This window comes from Hemitrygon akajei, chromosome 11 (assembly GCF_048418815.1).
Source record: "Hemitrygon akajei chromosome 11, sHemAka1.3, whole genome shotgun sequence".
Classification (NCBI taxonomy): Eukaryota; Metazoa; Chordata; class Chondrichthyes; order Myliobatiformes; family Dasyatidae; genus Hemitrygon; species Hemitrygon akajei.
This window is the reverse complement of record NC_133134.1, coordinates 134,330,646-134,352,755: the sequence shown is the minus strand read 5'-3', so window position 1 is coordinate 134,352,755 and position 22,110 is coordinate 134,330,646. Positions and strand designations below refer to the sequence as shown.

The 22,110-nt window shown below is 37.7% G+C and overlaps 1 protein-coding gene across 4 annotated transcripts in view; it reads left to right on the top strand.

The window, feature by feature from the left end:
* gmeb2 (glucocorticoid modulatory element binding protein 2) overlaps window positions 1-22,110 on the top strand; it is a 65,302-nt gene that overhangs the window by 38,356 nt on the left and 4,836 nt on the right. For all 4 annotated transcript variants that reach the window (XM_073061705.1, XM_073061704.1, XM_073061707.1 and 1 more), the window contains 6 exons: window positions 3,612-3,742; window positions 4,952-5,055; window positions 6,414-6,571; window positions 9,604-9,675; window positions 12,328-12,465; window positions 19,248-19,370. In XM_073061705.1, the coding sequence (XP_072917806.1) occupies window positions 3,612-3,742; window positions 4,952-5,055; window positions 6,414-6,571; window positions 9,604-9,675; window positions 12,328-12,465; window positions 19,248-19,370 (726 nt within the window). The remainder of the gene's footprint in view (window positions 1-3,611; window positions 3,743-4,951; window positions 5,056-6,413; window positions 6,572-9,603; window positions 9,676-12,327; window positions 12,466-19,247; window positions 19,371-22,110) is intronic.

Here is a 22,110-nt window from a genome sequence, read left to right as displayed (position 1 = left end):
CACAATTTTATACTTCTCAATAAGGTCAATCCTTGCACTGTAAGGATTAAAGTCTTGGCCTGCCGAGCTTCTCCCTCGTACTCAAACCCTTCAGTCCTGTCAAGATTCTCATAAATCTTCTCTGCACCCTTTCCAGCTTTTAATGACATATTTTCTATTACAAAGTAATCAAAACTGTACACAGCTCTCTAGGTGTGGTAGTACCAATATCATATCCAACTGCAACTTAACATCCTAACTCCAACACTCACTGCCCTGACTGAAGAAGGCCAGCATGCCAAATGCTTTCTTCACCACCCTTTCTACCTGTAATGCCACTTTCAGGGAACTATGTACCTGTACTCCTAGGTCCCTTTGTTCTACTACACTCCCCAGGGCCTACCTTCACCTACAGGAAGTTAGGAACTACAGACCAATCGCTCTGAGACCAACTAATATAAAACATGGGAACACTTTGGGCTTTAAAATACTTACAGTAGGTCTTGTTGGCTATTTCATAAAGTTGTCGCAGATCAGCTAGTTTTTGATTTCAGTGGCTGTCCATTACAACACAGAAGTATGGTCAGAGAGCACAAGCACAAAACCAAAGAGTCCCCCTTATGTTGGATGGCTGATGTAATAACTCCAGTTTTTTTTGTCTGGGATTTCTGACCTTGAAATTAAAATTATCTAAGTGACTTGTTTATTTCTCTGCTTTTATTTAATGTTTTTGATTTTTTTTGTTGGATTTTAAAGTAACTTTAATTTAAACTTTGAATTCAAACTTTAATTTGATCTATTTGAATTGGTTTGAAATATTTCTGAGGGAGGCACCTTGAGATCCAGTACCTGAGGCCCAATTATCATTTAGACCCAGCTCACTTAGTGGGAAGGCTGCAGTTGTCAGGGCTGTTTGAGTGAAGCCACAGAGCTGCAAATGGTAAGTGTGGCTGCAGAATATCATTGGATGATCTAGCGCAAGATTAAAGTTGCAGGGCACTTTAAAAAGTTTAAAATACGATTCATCATGTTTTAGTAGAGGAAATTACAAAAGCTAAGCTGTCAGGAAATTGATAGAAATAATAAATTTTTTAAGGATATGACAGGATGTGTAGATAAGGAAGAATCAGTGAAAATAAGATATTTGGGTTTTTAAAGAACATTTTGATAAGCTGTTGTGCAAGAGCCTATTGTGTATACTGAGACTCCATGTAGAAGGTAAAGTGAGGAGGATAAACAAAAAAAAGATGGTGTATAACATGGTAATAAGGAGGCTATGCACTTTGGTAGGAAGGTTACATAAACAGATTTTTTTTAATAGTGAGAAATTAATACGTTTTAGTTTTAATAGGATTTGGGTAACCCTTGCTAAATAAAAGCAAACTATTAGGAATATCAGTGGTTTGTAAGCCTTTATTGTCAGGTATGCAAGTATAAAGAAGTTTTGCTGCACTTGTTTGTTAAGGCTACACAGTGTGTTGTATCTTTGTTCCTGAGAAAGGATATACTTGGTGATTACAAGGTGGATTTACTGGTTGATTCTAATGGTGTTTCTTCAAGGAGAGATTGAGGAAGGTGAAATGAATCTATATTTTTTGTACTTTAGATTAATGAGGCAATATAACAAGCATACAATTATGAGAGTGTTTGACAGGATAGATGCTGCAAGGTCATCTCTTCTAATTGGAGACTCACAAACTAGGGTAAAAGTGGTGGCTCAGTTTTTAGAATAAGAGGTCAGTTAAGTGATATGAAATTTCTTCATTGTGGATATTTGCTTGTGATTATTTAGAATTTTGTACTCACAAAGGCCGTGAATACTTGGTGCTGACTATATTCAAGGATTCCATTTTTTTTTTGCTCTGTAATGGAAATTAGGATATGGGATAATGGGGATAGGGAATCAGTTATGCAAACTAAAGATCAATCTGCCTGCAACCATCCCATAAGTGGTGGCTGGGTCTTAATTATGTTCCTCTGACAAAAGAAGTTTGTGAACCTATATTACTTATATCTGCAACTATTCTAAAACCCTCCTAATCATAATGTTTATTTTAAAATATGGTATGAAACTATCCTTGAATTAAATTATCTTTAAGTTAATAATTGCAGTTGCTGGAAATGGTAGGCTTTGTATTTTGGTGGATTTTGTTTTTGTGAGGTTGTGGCTCCTGTATCTCACTTTTTCCAAAATCTTTCTACCAATACTTTTGTTTAGGGAATTGTTCAACGTTGCCTATTAAGAATGTGACATTAACCTTTCTTAAAATGTTTTCCATTAAAGTAAGTCTTGCCTATTTCTCCATTATGAGATGAGTTCCAAAAATGAAGTTATTTTATCTCAGTGTTCAGATTTTTTTTCTCAATGTACCGAACAATTGAATTCTGATTTTTTTCTTCCTATTGAATATGGCATCTAGCTGGTTGTATTTTTTTTCTTAGCTGCCCCTCTCCTTCAATCTCAACCTCCTACATTTTGTGGGGAATTAATAGCCAAATGTCGCCTATTTTTTTGGACTTAATGCCATATTTTCTTTCCAAGACCCTAATTTTTATCTCAAGGTAGCATCCATAGAAGGTGATCTCTGTGAATCACGTTCAGTATAGCTACTTAGACACATTTCTCTCAACTACCTTTATTCCTCAAATAATAGAATATTAGATCTGTAATATTAAATTCTTTCCACATTTGTGCAGTTTAAAATGTACAACAATATTGTACACTTAAAGTTACTGTCCTAAATAAAAATAACATTTTACTAAGTTGGAGAACCAAGATGCAATATTTATAACTCAGGAACGTATGTTTATCAAATACAGTGTAACCCTCGGGTTCGGCCGGCGGCGTTAGTCTAGGCAAGACAGTCTCTGGCCCCACCAAATGTGTGAAATCTGAGGTACAAACCCTCTTGTTTTTTGTGGATGCTGTGTGATCTGTTCCCACGTTACAAATCAGTAACACGAAATAACAGACAGTACACCATATGCAGTTAAACAATTTAGCTTTATAATTCTTATTTTGACTAAAGGGTTAGTAAAGAAAAAAAAAAGGAGAAGGGTCATTTTAATGAAACAGTCTAATGTGCACAAGTTAGAGATCATGGTTTCCCTTCCATTGGTCCTCCATCGATTTCCCCGGGCTTCATTGACTCCCGGCCCCACTCCAAGTGTACTGCTTTTTGGTGTCTATGACTTCTCCTTTCTGGCATCTTCTCTCTTCATCTTCTGCCGAACAAAAGACACAGATCACCTCGTTCTCAGGCACACAAAAAGAAAAAAACACTCCCTTCATTGGACGGCGCACATTCCAAAACCCCCGTTATCTCTAGCCATAACCCAAACACTGCTGCTACAGAAAAACCATTACATTAGCTATGAAACCATTCCCAGGGTGTTACAACTGTATTACTTTGTATTTTCATTCATCTGATTTTTACACAGTACAGAGCCACAGTGGTGTTGGGTAATAGTGCTGGAGATGAGGGATGATTTTAATATACTGGCCAATAAAGTCAGTATATTGGCCAATGAAACCTGAATCAAATTCCTCACCTGGAGAGACTTTGTGTTCTCCATTCTGCAGTAACTTTTTCAAAAGATTAATGAGATATGCATTTACTTTCTATTTATAGAGGTAAAAATTGGAGATGAGGCTGATAATATGGAGCCAGAAATCATTTATCCAATAACGTGTGGAGAAAGTAAAGCTAACCTTATCTGGAAGAAGTTTGTTTGTCCTGGTATCAATATCAAATGTGTGCAGGTGGGTAAACTATACTGAGCAGCTCTTTGCATAAAACCTTATGCAGTGGTATACAGATAAAGAAAGAATGATACCTTTTTAAGCTGAAACTATAAGAAAACTGGCTGATACTTGGATGTACAAGTACATGAACCCATGAAATGAAGAGAGTGATTACAATGTCATTCGTATTTCCCACCAAGTTGTGGAATAAAAATTCAATGAGGAGGCATCAGAATACTATGCAACACACAAAATGCTGGAGGAGCTCAGCTGGTTGGCTAGGACCTGGAAATGAATAAATAGTTGATGTTTCAGGCTGAGAGACCCTTTTTCAGGACTGGAAGAGAAGGGGGAAGATGCCAGAATAAAAAGGTGGGGTGAGGGGAAGGAGGATGGTTAGAAGGTGACAGGTGAAGCCAGGTGGGTGGGAAAGGTAAAAAGCTGGAGAAGAAGGAATCTGATGAGAGAGGAGACTGGACCATAAGAGAAAGGAAAAGAGAAGAGGACCCAGAGGAAATGATAGACAGGTGAGAAGAGGTAAAAGACCAGAGTGGGAAATAGAGGAAGAGGGGAGGGGGAGGTGAAACGTTTTTTTAACCAGAAGGAGAAATTGATATACATGCCATCAGGTTACCTAGATGGAATATAGGGTGGCCTCTTCTTGGCACAAGAGGAGGCCATGGACTGACGTGTCGGAGTCGCAATTAAAATGTTTGGCCACTGGGAAGTTCCACTTTTGATGCATGGAGCAGAGGCGCTTAATGAAACGGTCTCCAATTTACACTTGGTCTCTCCAGTGTCGAGGTTGCTGCATTGGGAGCACTGACACAATCAGCTGCCCCAGTAGGTTTGCAGGTGGAGTGTTGCCTCACCTGGAAGAATTGTTTGGGGCCCAGAATGGATCAGTATACTATCTTTATAGACCTGTTTTTACTCTGCATTGGTAAAGATGATCTATTATTTATGTTCCTTTTTTTGAATGTCCTTTTGAATTTCTTTTAAATATTGCCAACAATTAGTGAATATGCAGAAGCTGGTAATGTATAATGGAAAGAGAACAGATGCTAGATGGGTAGGCCTGTTACATTTGTGGAACTTTAGAAAGTTACAGCATAAAATGAGGCAGTTTGGTTTGTGTACAGAATGTTCTTGCTGCCTTTTACTTAGAACAACCTAATATCTAGTTCTCTATAGTAATTAAGTTGCAAAATTTGTTTCTCTTTCTAGTTCGACAATCAGCTTATAAGCCCAAAAGAGTTTGTGAATTTAGCTGGAAAATCAACATTAAAAGACTGGAAGAGAGCTATTCGTTTGAACGGTGTGATGCTGAGGTTTGAGCTATATTTTTATTATTCTCAAAGAATGTTTGAATTGCATTATTTTTCTAATTTTAAAAATAGAAATAAGATTAAGGAGCAAGAGAAAGGCACTGTTACGTGCCCTTCAAGCTTATGAAGGATTTGAGATTTGATTAAGGAGCTGCCTTGGTGAAGAGCTGAATGGAGAAAAGAAAGATGGACTGAACTCATTACTAACCTGTCTGGTTATGTCCTGTCTACATAAAAGCTAGACAAATCAAATCCAGCTTATTGCTAACCATCACCAAAGTAAGCAACACATACAAAAGGACGAAGGGTCTCGGCCCAAAATGTCGACTGTACTTCTTCCTATAGATGCTGCCTGGCCTGCTGCGTTCCACCAGCATTTTGAGTGTGTTGCTTGAATTTCCAGCGTCTGCAGATTAACTCGTGCTTGCGTTTTAAAATTGCCAAAGTAAAGGAGGTCTTGTTAAGAATGTTATCACCCAACAATTAGTTATTAATAACTTGTTCCCTTATTTTTGGTTTTACCACCAATTGGATCCTGACCACATGTTAGCATTTGTTTAAATGTTGAGATGCCCCCACAGCCAATGATCTCACTTTAAGGACTTTTTATCTTCCTATTTCATGCTCTTGTTATTTATCACTGTTTATTTATACTTCCATTTGCACAATCGTTGTCTTCTATGCTCTTAATCTTTCATTGATCCTTTTATAGTTAATATTCTATAGATTTGCTGAGTATGCTCGCAGGAGAAGGAATCTCAGTGTTGTATCTGGTGACATATATGTGCTTTGATAATAAAATTTACTTTGAACTGTGAAATGTGACTAAACAAATTCCAAAGAAGAGATGTAAATTATAGCTCTTGATAGTTTTTCCTATGTGTCTGGTAAGAAGCAACCCTGGTAAAATTGATTACTGGTAGTCATGGCGAAATTTACATTGACTGGAACTGTACTTTTCACAAAATATGATAGTTGTGGTTGTTAGAAGATAGCCATCTTGACATCAGGACAAGGCTGAAGGAGTACACCAGGCAAACATTGCTGTTTTATCATCAAACTACAGTTGGTTTACATTTACATCTCCCTTGTCAATGAAGCAGATAACACAGAGGGGTGTTAAATAACAAAGGTATCAAATCTTTAAGGAGCAATCAAGCCTTCTACCCTTGACAATGAATGCTGTTACAATTTCCTAAAGTCTTGTATGTCCAAGAACTTAGATAACCAATTAAAAAAGGTGCAGTACATCATAGTGCAGAAGATGTCACCTGAGATGCAATTTTCTTTCTTGTTATATATGTGTAATTTTCAGATACAACTTATTAATGGAATATCTTTTAATTTTACTTCAATTAAAGAAAAATCATGGATTCAGGAGAAATGGATTTCTTCCAACATAGTAAAGTGTGTTCCAACACTTGCCGTAGTACAAAAATTGATCTTTCCAGTGCCAGATCATCTCTGAGCAGTCAGCAATCAACAGAATACATCCCAGTGACTCCTGCTATAGCTGATGGTAATGTGTTTATTAATAACCATCGAGATCTTTTCTGCTTTGTCGATTAAGAGATGATTTCTTCAAACAAGTAGTGTCCTTTAGGTCAGTTAGAATTTTCGTTTCTGCATCAGGACTGATACTTCATATACTTGTTGGGTTGGTTGTAAAAGACAAAATATTTATAGATGTGGAAGGAATTTTTGGTCAGCATTATTTACTCATTACACATTGACAACAGGTTTAATGGGTCTTTCTTCCTCAGCATGTGGAATCTTTCTATATGCATTTCATGTATTTGCCTATAAAAACAGTAAGCATAAATAGAAATGATTACGGCATAATAAGTAATGAATTAATCCAGGCTCTTAGTTTTCTAGAAAATACATTTTTACATGAGATAAGTGTGAAAGTAACCTATCATTACTTATAAGTATTTTTCTAACTGTTCCTAGAAATTAAGATAGAAAATTAACTGCATAGAGTGTGCTTGGAAGACCAAGTAAAAACAGATGTCTAAAGGCAAACATTGTTAAAGAACACATGAACCATGTCCTTATCTGATAATGCAGAAAGTCGATGTAATTAACTAATAGAAGTAATGTGTAGTATGCTTTCTTCCTGCTTGTTGTTGTTACAACTTATAAATGTTTCAGTTTGATGTCAGACTTTGAACAAGGAACTTGATTTGAAGCACATGCAAATAGATAACATGAAACTACCAGCAAAACTTTTTGAATATTTTTCCACTTAAGAGTTTGAAGGGCACATGTTGTAATGGGCTGGATCTGGCTGGGCCTGACAAGTATCTGGACCCCTTGCATTGCCCCTCATAGTTGCACTTATTTTTTGTAGCTCTGCAGCTCCTAACATGCTTTTGGTATCACCACCTCAACTCTTCTACAAAATAGAATAGGCCATGACCAGTGACATGCTATAAGAAGGGGAAACCAAGGGCACAACCACAAACTGCCCTATTTGGCTTTCTGGTAGTTCATGCTGAGAAGAGCCTGTACTAATTCTGTTAAATGTCTCTGATGATTTGATTCATTATTAAATGAATTCTCACTATTTCTTAAAACAAAATTAAAGCAACTGTTATAGAAATTAATTAAAACATTACTATTGATTATAATGAAGTATTAAAAAAGACACCCATTTAATGGAATTCACCTGTTTAATTGAATGGAGCCATGCAGAATGCACCATTAATGACAGGCATAAGGCTGAGGAACCATATACAGCAATGAGTAAAAATTCAGCATGCCTACTCGGATCGTCTGTGTGTTCTGTAATGCACAGACACTGGATGATAGAACACACTAAACTGAATTACAACTATCTACGGTTCGCTGAAGAATCACTGGTTATTTGTCAGCATGATTTGACCCTTTATTTATTTTAGTCTACATACAAGTCCAGTGGAATTCTTCTGTAGAGCTGCCTGCCCGCTGTAAGCACGCCACAGAAAGTCAACGTAACAAAGAAAATGTTTGAAACAGTTATATTGTCAATATTCCCAGGCATAATCAGTTTAGGAAAGCTTTGTGCAATGACTTGCTCTGACATTATTCTGATAATAATGAGGGACCTTACCAGATGAGGCCCACTGTTCAGAATTGCTGCATTTGTTGTCCGACATTTGCACTTGATACATGGTGGAACTTCTCCAGACTGGATCCTGAATCTAATTGGACGAGATAGCAAGAGTGGAAGTAAGGCATTGCTTCTGCTGAAGTTTTGCAGTGTCTGAATAAAAGGATGATGCTTGTTAATCAGTATGGATAGAAAATGATATTAATCTTTCTTCTCCTCTAAAGAAAAGGATTATGTAGTGGGTGTGGGGATTGGATTGTTACAAAAAAATCACAAAACACAACTGCAATCTTCCTGGGTTCTCAGACAAACTTGCAGTGATCACGTCTTCGACAATCTGCAAACCCATTCTTCGTGATCTGTCTGTTCAGTTGCTGTTCAGTTGACCTATCACCACTTAAGCCCTGCCATTTCTCCTAACATTGACATTGATAATATGGCCCACCTTCTCCCCATGATCTTTACTGACAGATATTTGCTTCCATAAGCCCTAATTACTGCTAGCCTTCCCCCCCAGTAGAAAACAAATCTGTCTATCTGGCTGATATGAAAAACAGACTCAAAAAGCGATGATCTCTCTTCCCATACTTTGCAGTTTGCCTTCTGCTAGGCTCCTCGCCATGAATGTCAGAGCTATGGTTTCCTGCTTCAAGAAGTTTGAAAGAAGTCAGATTGAGGTAAAGCATTGCACATACTATACCCCTCCCAGCTGCTCGTGGAGATTTAAATTTGTGACCATGCTGGGGAAGAGGTGTTTAAAAAGACTTTCCCATGCCCACTTTCTGTACATGGCTAAAATGTTAGGCAGATCACCTGTTGTGGAAAATTAGAAGTTGCATAGCTCATTCACCTGTGGAATTCCTTTTATTGACTTCAAGATGTAACGGTATGAATTGACTTTCACTTTTTCTCTGATGCTTCACTGGAATAAACTGGAGGGAATACTTCTCAATTCCTGACTTATGCCCTCAATATATAGTATGACTACAATATTTCCAATGTGAATACAAACAATATGAAAGGACAAACTACAAAATACTTTTAAAAAAAGTAATTGTAAAGTTGTGGTTAAAAGGCTAAGTAATTGCTCGAGAATAGCTCCTTTATCTCTTTTCTCCTCTCATATCTGATTCAAGGGAAACAATAAATGCCAAAGCTGCCACTCATAATTAATGTATAAACAGTTTAATATATGATACCAAAAACAAGCATATGTTATCTAAACAGTAATTTATAAACAAATGATGATGGCATTGCCTTATTTGCAAATATATTAAAACCTTCCACATTGAGAAAGTGGAACTCCTGAGGTAAGGATGTTAACACCAGCTGAAACAGAAATATATTTCACTGAGGTACAGAGAAATCCACTTGAATGATTTGGTAACTAATACATTATTTATTTTACAGAACAATCCTTCATTACCTAATTCATATCCGATTGCTGACTTTTTCAGTTAATGGCTCACTTGCAACATCTGGAATTGAGAGTTGTGAAGACAGTTGTGAATGGATTTCTGCTATTGGAGGTACTAAGCTTTAAAACTTTATCATAACATATGCATGAAAATTGTTGGTCTCAATTATGAGCATTTATACTAGGTCACAGGCTGGAAAACTTAACCCAGAGAATAATCTCTGCCAAGTCCGTTAGTCTGGTTCAAATATTTACAAATGGGTGTTGAAGCAAGTTAGCTATACAGTGCCTTGTAAAAGTATTCGGCCCCCAACCCTTTGTTCACATAAATGAGTATTACAACCAGGGATTTTGATCAATTTAACTAAACTTTTATTTGTGCATCACATGCTCTGCTTTTCATAGGGGAACCCCAAAAAAACCAGGAAAAATTGTAAAGCATGAAAAAATAAAAATTCAAAACTATTCATCCTCCTTTGCTCAGTACTTAGTTAAACCACCTCTTGAAGCTATTACAGCCAGTACTCTTTTTGGATAAGTCTCTATTAGCTTTGCGTGATTTGCCCATTCCCCCTTGCAAATTTGCTCAAGCTATGCCAGGTTAGTTGAGGAGCGACGGTGTACAGCAATCTAGAGGATTTGCTAGAGATTTTCGATTGGGTTAGGGTTAGGACTCTGACTGGGCCACTCAACAACATCACTTTCCTTCATTTGAAGCCACCCCGTGGTTGCTCTGGCTGTGTGCTTTGGGTCATTGTCCTACTGAAAGATGAACTTCCTCCCCGGTTTAAGCTTTCTGGCAGAGGCTAGCAAGTTTTTATTCAGGATCTCTCTGTATTTAGCAGCATTCATCTTCCCGTCAATTCTGAACTGATTTTCAGTCCCTGCTGCTGAACACCATCCCCATAGCATCATGCTACCTCCACCACACTTTACAGTTGGGATGGTGTTACCTGGCTGATGCACAGGTAAAATATTAGATTTCCATCACATGTACCACTTAGTATTAAGGCAAAAAAAAATTCCACTTTAGTCTCATTTAACCACAAGACCTTTTTCCACATCTTTACAGTATCTCCTAAGTGATGCTTTGCAAAGGACATTTTTTTTTTCCTAGCCAGGGCTTCTACCTTGCTGCTCTTCCATAAATACCCCTTTTGTGCAAGGTGTTAGAGACTGAGGAGCCATGAACTGCATCTCCAGTTGCAGCCACTGATTTCTGCAGCTCCCTCAGAGTGACTGTTACCATCACAAGTAGCCTCTCTCACAAGTGCCATTCTTCTCCAGCGACTAACTTTAGAGGGGTGGCCTGACCTTGGCAGTGTGGCTGTGGTTTCATATTTTTTCCACTTTTTTACGATGGACTGCACTGAGCTCCGAGGTTTATTGAATGCCTTTGAGATGGTCTTGTCTGTTGAAAATTTACCATACTGTTTGACTTTACAGAGAGAAGGGGGTGTTTATTTTTATGAATTCACTGAAATTCATACATCAACAAATGGAGTGAGTTGGTAGGGTATTGCACCTGAGAAAGGGTAGTATTGTAATTACGAAGGGGATGAATACATTTTCAGCCTCACAATTTTGGTTTATAATTTTTAGTAAGTTGTTGACCTAAGCACCTAAGTTACAGAGAAAGGTTGAACAAGTTAGGTCGTTATTCTTTGGGGCATAGAAGGTTGAGGGGTGACTTGATAGAGGTGTTTAAAATTATGAGGGGGATAGATAGAGTTGATGTTGATAGGCTTTTTCCATTCAGAGTAGGGGAGATTTAAACAAGAGGACATGAGTTGAGAGTTAGGGGGCAAAAGTTTAGGGGTAACACGAGAGGGAATTTCTTTACTCAGAGAGTGGTAGCTGTGTGGAACGAGCTTCCAGTAGAAATGGTAGAGGCAGGTTCGATATTGTCATTTAAAGTAAAATTGGATAGGTATATGGACAGGAAAGGAATGGAGGGTTATGGGCTGAGTGCAGGTCGGTGGGACTAGGTGAGAGTAAGCATTCGGCATGGACTAGAAGGGCCGAGATGGCCTATTTCCGTGCTGTAATTGTTATATGGTTATATGGTTGTCAAAAATTTTGATGTTTTTCTTTTGATTTGACATTATGCATAATGTTTTGCAGATTAGCTCAAAATCCTACTTCAATATATTTTAAATTTAGAAAATAAGACAGTAAAATGTAAAAATTGTTGTAGGGGCTGAATACTTTTCAGGGCACTGTAAGGATGTTGGATTAGGCTTTTATCATGTATTTGTCCTGCAGCTATTACACAGTTAACTAGAATGTTAAGGAGGTAGAATATTTTATCACAAATTTAGAGTTCATGCAGTGTTCATTGGTCTTCAGATCATGAAGCTGAGGAGGTAGGTCTGCACATTAACTAATTTGTACATATCTGGGACCATCCTGTACTAAAATTACCTTACTTCTCCAACCCCTCTTTGCTGCTAGTCATCCAATTATATCTTCACCATCGCTATTACCATAATCCCTGATGTCATTTCAATGACCTTTTTTGTCTCATTATGAACAATACACCTGCTTAAATTGCCAAGCCACTTAAATCTGAGGTTGAGCAAAAAAAAGTAGTTTTAAGCATTGTAGAAAATTGTATAAGAGGAGGAGCAGTGATAAGCAAAGGACAGAACCAATGCAGATGATTAACTTAAAAATTTAGCTTACTCTGTATTTACTTCTGAATTTAGGTTTCCTAAATTTATTTGTGTATGTAATTCTTAAAACATTTTCTGTCATATTAAAGATGACACATTCTCATTTTGGCGTGGCTTAAAAGAAGCAGGTTTGCTAGAAGAGGTTATACAGGAGTTTCAGCAAGAAATGCAAGGTTCTTTGAAAAGCCTTCAACAAAGAATGCATCAGCCTCCTCTTCAAGTTGGAGGTAAGTTTTAGTTCAAAATTTATAAAATAAAATGTTTAAAATACTGAATTAAATGGCAGCTCATTTAAATTATTAAAGAACAATTTAAATTATTGATGATGCACAACATGACCTTTCAAGGCAAACTTTTTTTCTGCCTGAGAGATGTGTCTACAGGAAGACTTGGTGTTGCATGAAAGAGGTTTCTTGGTTTTCTTGTCTATCTGTTGTTCTGGGGGAATCTTCTTCAACTGAATATCCACCAAGAAACACATCAATTATATCCAAACTTACCAGCACAATTCGAAGGATATGAAAACATTTTTGTCTTGATTTTCTTTCTCTACACTTTCTATATTTCAGATCTTTTTATGCCAGAACAGCTCACAGCATTTCTAAACTTGAATAAAAACAGAAAAGGCTGACACACTCAACAGGACTGATGAATGGTTTTCTACCTTAAACATCCACATTTCTTACCTGGCCTATGAGTGTTGTTAGCATTTTCTTTCTTATTTCTAATTCAAGTTAGGAATGCTGTGAGCTGTTCTGGCATAAAAAGATCTGAAATAGACACAGCTTAAGGGTCTACTTCATACCAAGTGATGTGAGAAGACAGGGATGTTTCTGAGGTTTAGCAATTTATAACATAGAATACAGTCGGCCCTCCTTATCCGCAGATTCCGCATGCGCAGATTCAACCAACCGCGGATTGGGAAAACCCGGAAGTTCTCTCTCCAGCAGTCATTGTTTGAGCATGTACAGACTATTTTTTTCTTGTCATTATTCCCCTAACAATACAGTATAACAACTATTTACATAGCATTTACATTGTATTAGATATTATAAGTAATCTAGAGATAATTTAACAGTACAGGCAGTCCCCGGGTTATAAATGAGTTCTGTTCCTGAGTCTGTCTTTAAGTCGGATTTGAAGTCGGAACAGATACATCTGGTATTATTTAGCGTCAGTTAGTCAAACGTCTTTCTTAGTATATAGTACATATTTTACCTTTTTATGCATATAAAACACAAGAAACATACATATTTCAATAATTAAACCACTGCGTTGCTTAGTAATAATTGTAGCTTTCATCAGGGCCGGGCCTTTCACATGCTCCATTAAAATTGTTCTGATCGTTGACCGACTGTAGCCTAACGCTTTTCCAATGACCGATGGCATTTCATCTCTTTCCGATCGCTTTATTACTTCCACCATATTTTCAATCATGATTGTGATTATTTTCGTGAACGGAAACACTGCGGATTCAGAGCTGCGTTGGGTCCTAATGTCCACCTCACTGAGCCATGTTAAATAAAGTCTGGGGTTCTGCTGGGTCCTAAAGACCACCGCACTGAGACAGGTTAAATAAGGGATTTGAGCATCTGCGTTTTTTGGTATCCGCGGGGTGTCTCGGAACCAATCCCCTGTGGATAAGGAAGGCCGACTGTACATAATTTACCCAGTGAACTATTATGATCTGACATTGTTTAGTGCAAAAGGAGCACACTGCATTCAACTTTAGAAGGGATTATTGTATTGTATGAAAAGAAAATGTAGGGAGTGTGTATGAAAATAGAGACATTAAATAATGATGCATTTTCTGTCAAGTTTAAATTGGGAATGCTCAAGTTGCTTGGAATTCAGTTTGATAAACGTGGTACTTCATGACTCATCAGTGGATGCCACAAACAATAAAATCTTGACATTGTAATGTTAATTAACTCAACATCAAACAGGATATTGAAGTCATGCCACCAATGAGTGCTAATTTAATATGAATCTCAGAAATATTAAAGAGTAAGGGATAACTATGTAATTTTAGAAGGGCTATCTTTACAGAAGTCAGGTAACTAATAAAACAAATTAATTTAAGAATACTAAACACAAAGTACACTGCAGATGCTGTGGTCAAATCAAGACGTACAAAAAAGTTGGATGAACTCAGTAGGTCGGGCAGTATCTGTTGAAAGAAGCAGTCAACGTTTCGGGTTGAGAGTCCTGATGAGGGGTCTTGACCCGAAACGTTGACTGCTTCTTTCAACGGATGCTGCCCGACCTGCTGAGTTCATCCAGCTTTTTTGTACATCTTGAAATTAATTTAAGACTTTTGTTCTGCAACATTTTAGTAGAAAACATCTTTAAAGGCATAATGCTGATCATTCATGGACAATCTGTACCTAGCAAGCAAACATTAAACAGAAGGGACCCTAAATGAATTGACAAAGTAATAAGGCCTGAATCAGAAGGGAAAACAGCTTCTGGGAATTCTACAAGGAGAGGTGAGGGGTTTTCTTTGGGATGGGTTGCAATACAAAGAAATAAGCAAAAATGTGCATCAAAGGGTCAGAGACAGAGCTGAAGATGAAAAACATTATTTTAAAATTCTTACAGCACTTAATAGTAAAAGCAGTAAACTTTCAATGTTTAATCTTCATCCTTTGCATTGAGAAAGTGTCTTACATATTGGGAATTCAGTCTAAACTAAAAATGTAATAAAGAGGAACAGAAGCAGGCCATTTGGCGCTTTGAACTGGCTGTTATTTATCAAGATCACAGCTGAATTTCTACCTCAGCGCCATTTTCTCACTTTCACACCTCCTCTGTACTATTCAGAACTCTTTCTATTTTGAATAAATTCAATGATTGAGCCCCCTAAGCACTCTGTGATGGAGAATTCCAAAGATTCGTCACTGTCTTAATGAAAAATTTCTCCTCTCTTCTGTTCTAAAAACCCTGTGTTTAATTTCATGTAAAAGCCCTGACTGACTTTCTCATTCTGGACTCCTTAACTAGGAGTATAATCCCTCCCCTATCTGTTTTTTTTTTGAGGCGCATACAAAGTTTTAAAGTTTCAATGAGATTTCCCTTCATTCTCCTAAACTAGGGAGTTTAGGGCTAGTGTAGCCAGTCAATCCTTATTTGGCAGATCTGCCACTGCTGGAACCAGTATAATAAATACTTGCTTCACGATTGTCCAACTCTTTCCCCCCCCCCCCCCCCCCCCAACTGCCCCCAGGCAAGTACAGTCTGCCCTTTTTTTCAGGTAAGGAAACTATGCCAGATAGGGTTTCACCCAATGACCTGCATAACTGCAATAAGATCTGCACTAAAATCCTCTTGCTATGAAGGCCAACCTACATTTTACCTTCCTAATCTCTTGAGAACCTGTTATTTATGACCAATTACTAATCTGTAGTTGAATTAGCTGCAATTAACTGGATTTCTTGAGGGAAGATTTGCGGAGAAGTTTTAAGAACAGGTCAGCATAGCAGCCAAGTATTCAAGAGCTCATTATCATTAACAATAAAAAAGATATACTAATGCTAATTATGTGGCTTGTAGATAAATTTATAATATAACTAAAAGTAAAATGTTATGAAAATATTGTGAATATATCAAATTATAACCATATAACAAGTACAGCTTGGAAACAGGCCATCTCGGCCCTTCTAGTCTGTGCTGAACACTTACTCTCACCTAGTCCCAGTGGCCCACACTCAGCCCATAACCCTCCATTCCTTTCCTGTCCATATACCTATCCAATTTTACTTTAAATGACAATATCGAACCTGCCACTGGAACCACTTCTACTGGAAGCTTGTTCCACACAGCTACCACTCTCTGAGTAAGGAAATTCCCCCTTGTGTTATCCTTAAACTTTTGCCCCCTAACTCTCAATTCATGTCCTCTTGTTTGAATCTCCCCTACTCTCAATGGCAAAAGCCTATCCACGTCAACTCTATCTATCCCCCTCATAATTTTAAATACCCCTATCAAGTGTTACAAACCCCGTAACTGGGTCACTTACCAGCAAAGATAGAGAGGTCCGTTGAAGTCTGATGATACTATTTTTAACAGTATTTATTAGTAAAAATACACAAAAATATTATCAATGCAAATATACAGATAATATATGTCGTCAATACTAAATCGAAAAGTGCGGGTATAATAATAATCAATAAGAAATAAGCTCTATCGTTGTCTGGGGATAATGTATTGTCCGATGGAAATATAAAGTTCACTCAGTTCAGGCAGGCTGCAGCCTGTGTTGCAATGGTTGGAGAGAGAGAGAGATTTTGAGAAAAACTTGCTGGCTTTCCTTTTATGATTTCGATCCGTCAGGAGTCTTGTTGTCGTGGCCTTTCACTTGTGGCCTCTCCTTTAGCTAAACCGTTCTTCCATGATGAGCCCGCCACCCTGGCAAGGGAGGACGCACACGAGCCCTCACCGGCTGTCGCTATTAAACGCTGTCATGGGATCTCTAGCATTTCTCCTGGTGCGTCTAAAGGGGTTGTTCCCCAGACCCTCTTTTATCCTTACTCACGGGGTCTCAGATGTCAATCAGGTTGGGATGATGCAATCCCTCAGCCAGACCACTCTGGTTGTCTCCTGAGGGTTTCCAATGAATAGTACAGTACTCAATACACAATTCCGTCTCCAAGAGACAATAGCCGTTATCAGTGGTTCCGTTTCGCTGAGGCCAGGACACATTCCAAACCCTGTGTATTCTGCGTGTCTCTCTCTCATTTCCTGGGTCCCAGACCCGAATTAATAGCGATCTTGCAATTCTCAAAAAGGAGGGGGCGACTTTGTACCCTTCGGCCCCTCAGAGTTGCTTCACATTCGTAACACAAGTCCCCCCTCAACGTTCTATGCTCCAAAGAATAAAGACCTAACTTGTTCAACCTTTCCTTGTAACTTAGGTGCTGAAACCCAGGTAACATTTTAGTAAATCTTCTCTGTACTCTGTCTGTTTTGTTGACATCAAATAATTTCATTTCCGTAGATTTATGCCTTTTGTGGTCTTGGAGAATTTGCTTTAACTTATCTATGATAAAGGGCTGCCTGGGATTTAAGCATAGCGTTATAGCCATGTCTGTAAAGTCACAGGGGCAAATCTCAGACATCCCACCCTGCAAAAACCCATTTCAGGAAGGTAGACCCTGCCCCCCGGCCCCCGGTCGACCTCCAAGGGTGTATGTAATACTTTGTTTAGTGATTTTGTCTAATCTGTAAACCAAGTTGGGTATATGCAGAAAATGTGACATTAAAATATGTACTTATATTATCATGGACTCTACAGGGAGTCTACTTTAAGCAAGTCTACAGGGAGTTTGGCCTCATCACATAGGACATCAATAGAGTAGCTCCTTTGCAGCCAGCCAGCTAGTTTAAATAACGTTAGCTATGCTAATAAACGAATGACACCTGTTAAACTCACCTCAACATGTCTTTTACATTTTAACCCACCATGGGCAATAGAAAAGTCACTGTTGCAAACAGTGCAACGAGCAACATGTCGTTATTTTTGAGGTCGACTGTAAAGCCTGCGCACAGAGAAAACTGATAGGTCTACTCAGCACGAAGAGAGACCAATCAGAATGCTCCCCCTTGCTCTCGCTCCCTTTCTCCATCTCCCTCTCAAAAAAATTGATTTCTGGGTTATTGTATATAATTTGTGGGCGCCACTATCAATATGCAGGAGACTCCTGGAGGGGTGGGATGTCTGAAATCTGTAGTTGAGTCTTGCAATGAACTTTGCCTTCGGTAATAAAGTTTTCCAAGTAATAGTTGTTAGCTGTGACTTAAAAATCTCCTTGCATAAGTCAGTCAAGTACGGTCATTCTGTGACATTAAGCTGCAAGATTTTCCTAGATTCATCAGTGTGAAATTTTGAAATTTGTTTGTTTCTCCTCCAGCCCCCAAACAAATTTAATTCCATAGGAACTCGTGCATACCCAATGAATATTTTGTATCAGCTAATCAGATAGGTCACAGGTAATAGTAATATGAAGTTGATTTAAAAAAAAAAGCTAAATTATTCTATTTTAATTGACAATGTAAAACTGGGATAAGCATTTATTAAACAACAAGGAAGGCTTGGTAATTATCATCTTGTGTGGGGTCAATTAAAGAAGAATATCATGTTAGAATTTTTTATTCAGGTGGAAAGTGAGATGGGTTACAGAAGGATTACATTCCTATGAGCTGTCTATTAGCTACTTTTTTCATAAGTTAGAATTGCTTGTTTTCTAATGTAATTTTGCTCTGCTTACTCTTCCTATAATTCTTTAAATTCATCAATGAAATATTTGGTGTATCCAGTTGCTAAGGAATACCACAAAACATTGTTATTATTACTACTAGTACAATCGAAAATTATTTTAGAAGATTATGGGAAAATTTGCTTCAAGTTGGATTTCCATCAGCCACATCTTCTGTAACCTGGGGGACCATGTACTTGAATCTGGATCATAAATCTCAATCTACAGAGTGAGTTACCCATATAGATTGAAGAACTTCATTTGAAGGCTTGAGAGCGGAATAGCTAATGGATAGTGTAGAAGAAACAGATATGGGAATTGCAACTGTAATATATTTCTGTCTGGTGTAAAAGTATACAAAGATAGTTTACAAAAGTTAAGGATGGTATTGGTTCCAGAGAGGAATTGTATCAGGATGGCAGGCAAAATAACAAATCTGTCAACAGGAGCAGTTTAGGTTTTAGTTAAGAAAAACAAATTGATTGAGATCACAAGTGGAGTGTAAACTTGTAGGATTCTTGTTGGTTTGTCTACTCTCACTGTTATTTTCTATTTTACAAACAGTTCATTAAGTTTAGAGGGAAAAAATAACTGGTTTCTTAAAAGAATTAATCATTTCATCTATTTCCAACTTGAATTTATGCCAAGCTAACTGAGATGTTTAGAAGTTTCCTTTTTTATTAGGAAATGTTTTTATTGTTTTGAGTGTTTATTTTATGGGCTATATTTGCTAACATTAACCATTTATATTTCAGATGCAATCATTCTTAATAATATTGTACAAAGTTTTGGTCTGTTGGACCTTGTTAAAAAAGTTTTGGCAAGTCATAAAAGTCAAATGGATCGTTCCCGAGAACAGTACACGCGAGATTTAGCAGGTCAGTTTAATTCCAATTGTGTATTGTCCCTGTGACACATTACTCTTAAGACAAAACTGCATTGAAGCAAAGTATCTTGTCTTGTGTTAATCACTTCATATTTGGAGGCGCTTTTATTGTTATTCCTCTTTCAGCAATGTCTACTTTCCACTCTGCTATGCATGTCATTATCCTCTTAATGCTGTATTAGAATATTATTCTCTCAATAGAAAAGCATATGTATATAACAGGCAGACAGACAGACATACTTTATTGATCCCGAGGGAAATTGAGTTTTGTTACAGCCGCACCAACCAAGAATAGTGAAGAAATATAGCAATATAAAACCATAAATAATTAAATGATAATAAGTTAATCATGCCCGGTGGAAATAAGTCCAGGACCAGCCTATTGGCTGAGGGTGTCTGACACTGTGAGGGAGGAGTTGTAAAGTTTGATGGCCACAGGTAGGAATGACTTCCTATGACGCTCAGTGTTACATCTCGGTGGAATGAGTCTCTGGCTGAATGTACTCCTGTGCCGAGCCAGTACATTATGGAGTGGTTGGTTGTTCAAGATGGCATGCAACTTGGACAGCATCCTCTTTTCAGACACGACCGTCAGAGAGTCCAGTTCCACCCCCACAACATCACTGGCCTTACGAATGAGTTTGTTGATTCTGTTAGTGTCTGCTACCCTCAGCCTACTGCCCCAGCACTCAACAGCAAACATGATAGCACTGGCCACCACAGCCTCGTAGAACATCCTCAGCATCGTCCGGCTATGTGTATCCTATATAGGATATGTGTATAGGATACACGTCTATAGAAAGCAACTTCTTTCTTTGCAGTAATCCTACCCCAACATATTTCACCTTGACACTTTTTGGGATTGCAATTATTTTTTGATCTGGATTTTGTTGATTCTGGTTTGGTGCCCATATTTGCCACAGAAATAAACAATTGTAATGTACCTACAGTGTCTGTAAAGAAGAACCTATTGAGAGAAGGCCTACTGGCCCCGTTGAAATTACTCCAGGGCTTGCCTTGTTATATCTGATCATATGGGTGGGCTGCAGCTGAGCAAACCTTTGTCAGAAGGGAAGGCTGTGCCTTGAGCATCAATGTCTGTCTTATCTATCTTTCTTACAGTTCCTTTGAATATCTCTGATACTCAGAAGAATTCAGAAACGATTCAATTCTGAAAATTGTCATTAAATAATTAAGAACATTACTATAAACACTACTTATTAAAACATTGTAGTCTACCTTGGAATTCTTCCCTGCAAAATCCAGCTGATATATGTTCCTATGGCATCTATTTGAAGTTTTAGATTTGCACATGTCAATATGCTTGCTGGCAGTTGCATGGATAAATACTGGCAGTTTACTGCAGAATGTCCGGTAAAAGTCTGTAAAAACTTGCCAACATTTCCCTTCATTGATCTTTGTTCCTCAGAACTAGCATTTGTTTATTATTTCAGCAGTAGCCACATACATATAGGGCTGCATTGGCAGAATTTCTGCTCATGGTCTATGCACACCCAAGCTTTTCTCGGCAAGATAATGAAGGATTATTTTTAATCATCAGTGTTTTCGAATCCAATGACAAAGTCCAACTGGCAACTGGGTCACACATGTCCCAATACAAATTGGAGCAGTTTGCAATACTTTGAACAGAGTTTTGATGGCTCTGAAAATTCTGAGGCATTTTAATAATTTTAACAAATTTGTGATACTCAGACAGGTAAAATTAAATATTAAAAGTGAATAAGCTATTTTATCACACCTAGTTTAATTTTAGATTTGCCTTGTCTTTAAAATTTATGGACTTCCACATTTTTTTAAACGAACAATAAACTACTACTAATAGAAGAATATTTATGCTCCTTTTCTCATTTATCAATAATTATCATGACCTTGCCTGCCACAGACTGCAGTTTTGTAACAGGTCATTGTGAAAGGTCGCCCTACCAATAGCTGATTTTCTAACTGGACAGTATGACATTCAGTAAAAAGCAGCTACCTAATATCTGCACATATGGTTTATAATATGTGTGTCTTTTCTTCAGCTCAATGGGTGCAAGTCAAGCTCCATTATTTCTGCTACAGTGTGTAGAATAGGGGTGCAGGACTATCCCAATTGTTCATAAATTTTAAGTGCTACTCTCATAGTATATTTATGTTTTTGATCAGTATCTGCAAATACCTAAAATAGCATTAAAACATTATTATATACAGAGGAAGAAAGTTTCAGTGATGAAACCTAGGTTTTGTTTAAATACTTAGTTTCTCTTGCAGTCTTCACATTTTATTGCATCTTCATGTCCTCTATAGCCTTCAGTGGGGCACTGAAACTCCTGTTCATTGTAGTTGTTCAGCAGATTACTTACTTTTTTCATCTAACCAGTAAATTTCTCATCTTTCCTTTAATTCTACTGTGGAGCTATATCTAGTAGTAATTAATATTCTTGACCTCATCCCCTTCACCTTTTTCCTTGCTGAAGTTGCTTCATAATAGTTTGGTTTCCTTATCTGTGTGCAGTGCTTTAGATTTCTTCCATAATCATATCAATAAAACCACATTATGTCAAGGAGCCATGATAACATAACGGTTAGCACAATGCTATTACAGCTCAGGGCATTGGAGTTTGGAGTTCAATTCCGATGTCATTTGTAAGGAATCTGTATGTTCTCCTCGTGGAATGCATGGGTTTTCTTGGGTGCTCCAATTTCCTTCATAGTCTAAAGATGCACCGGTT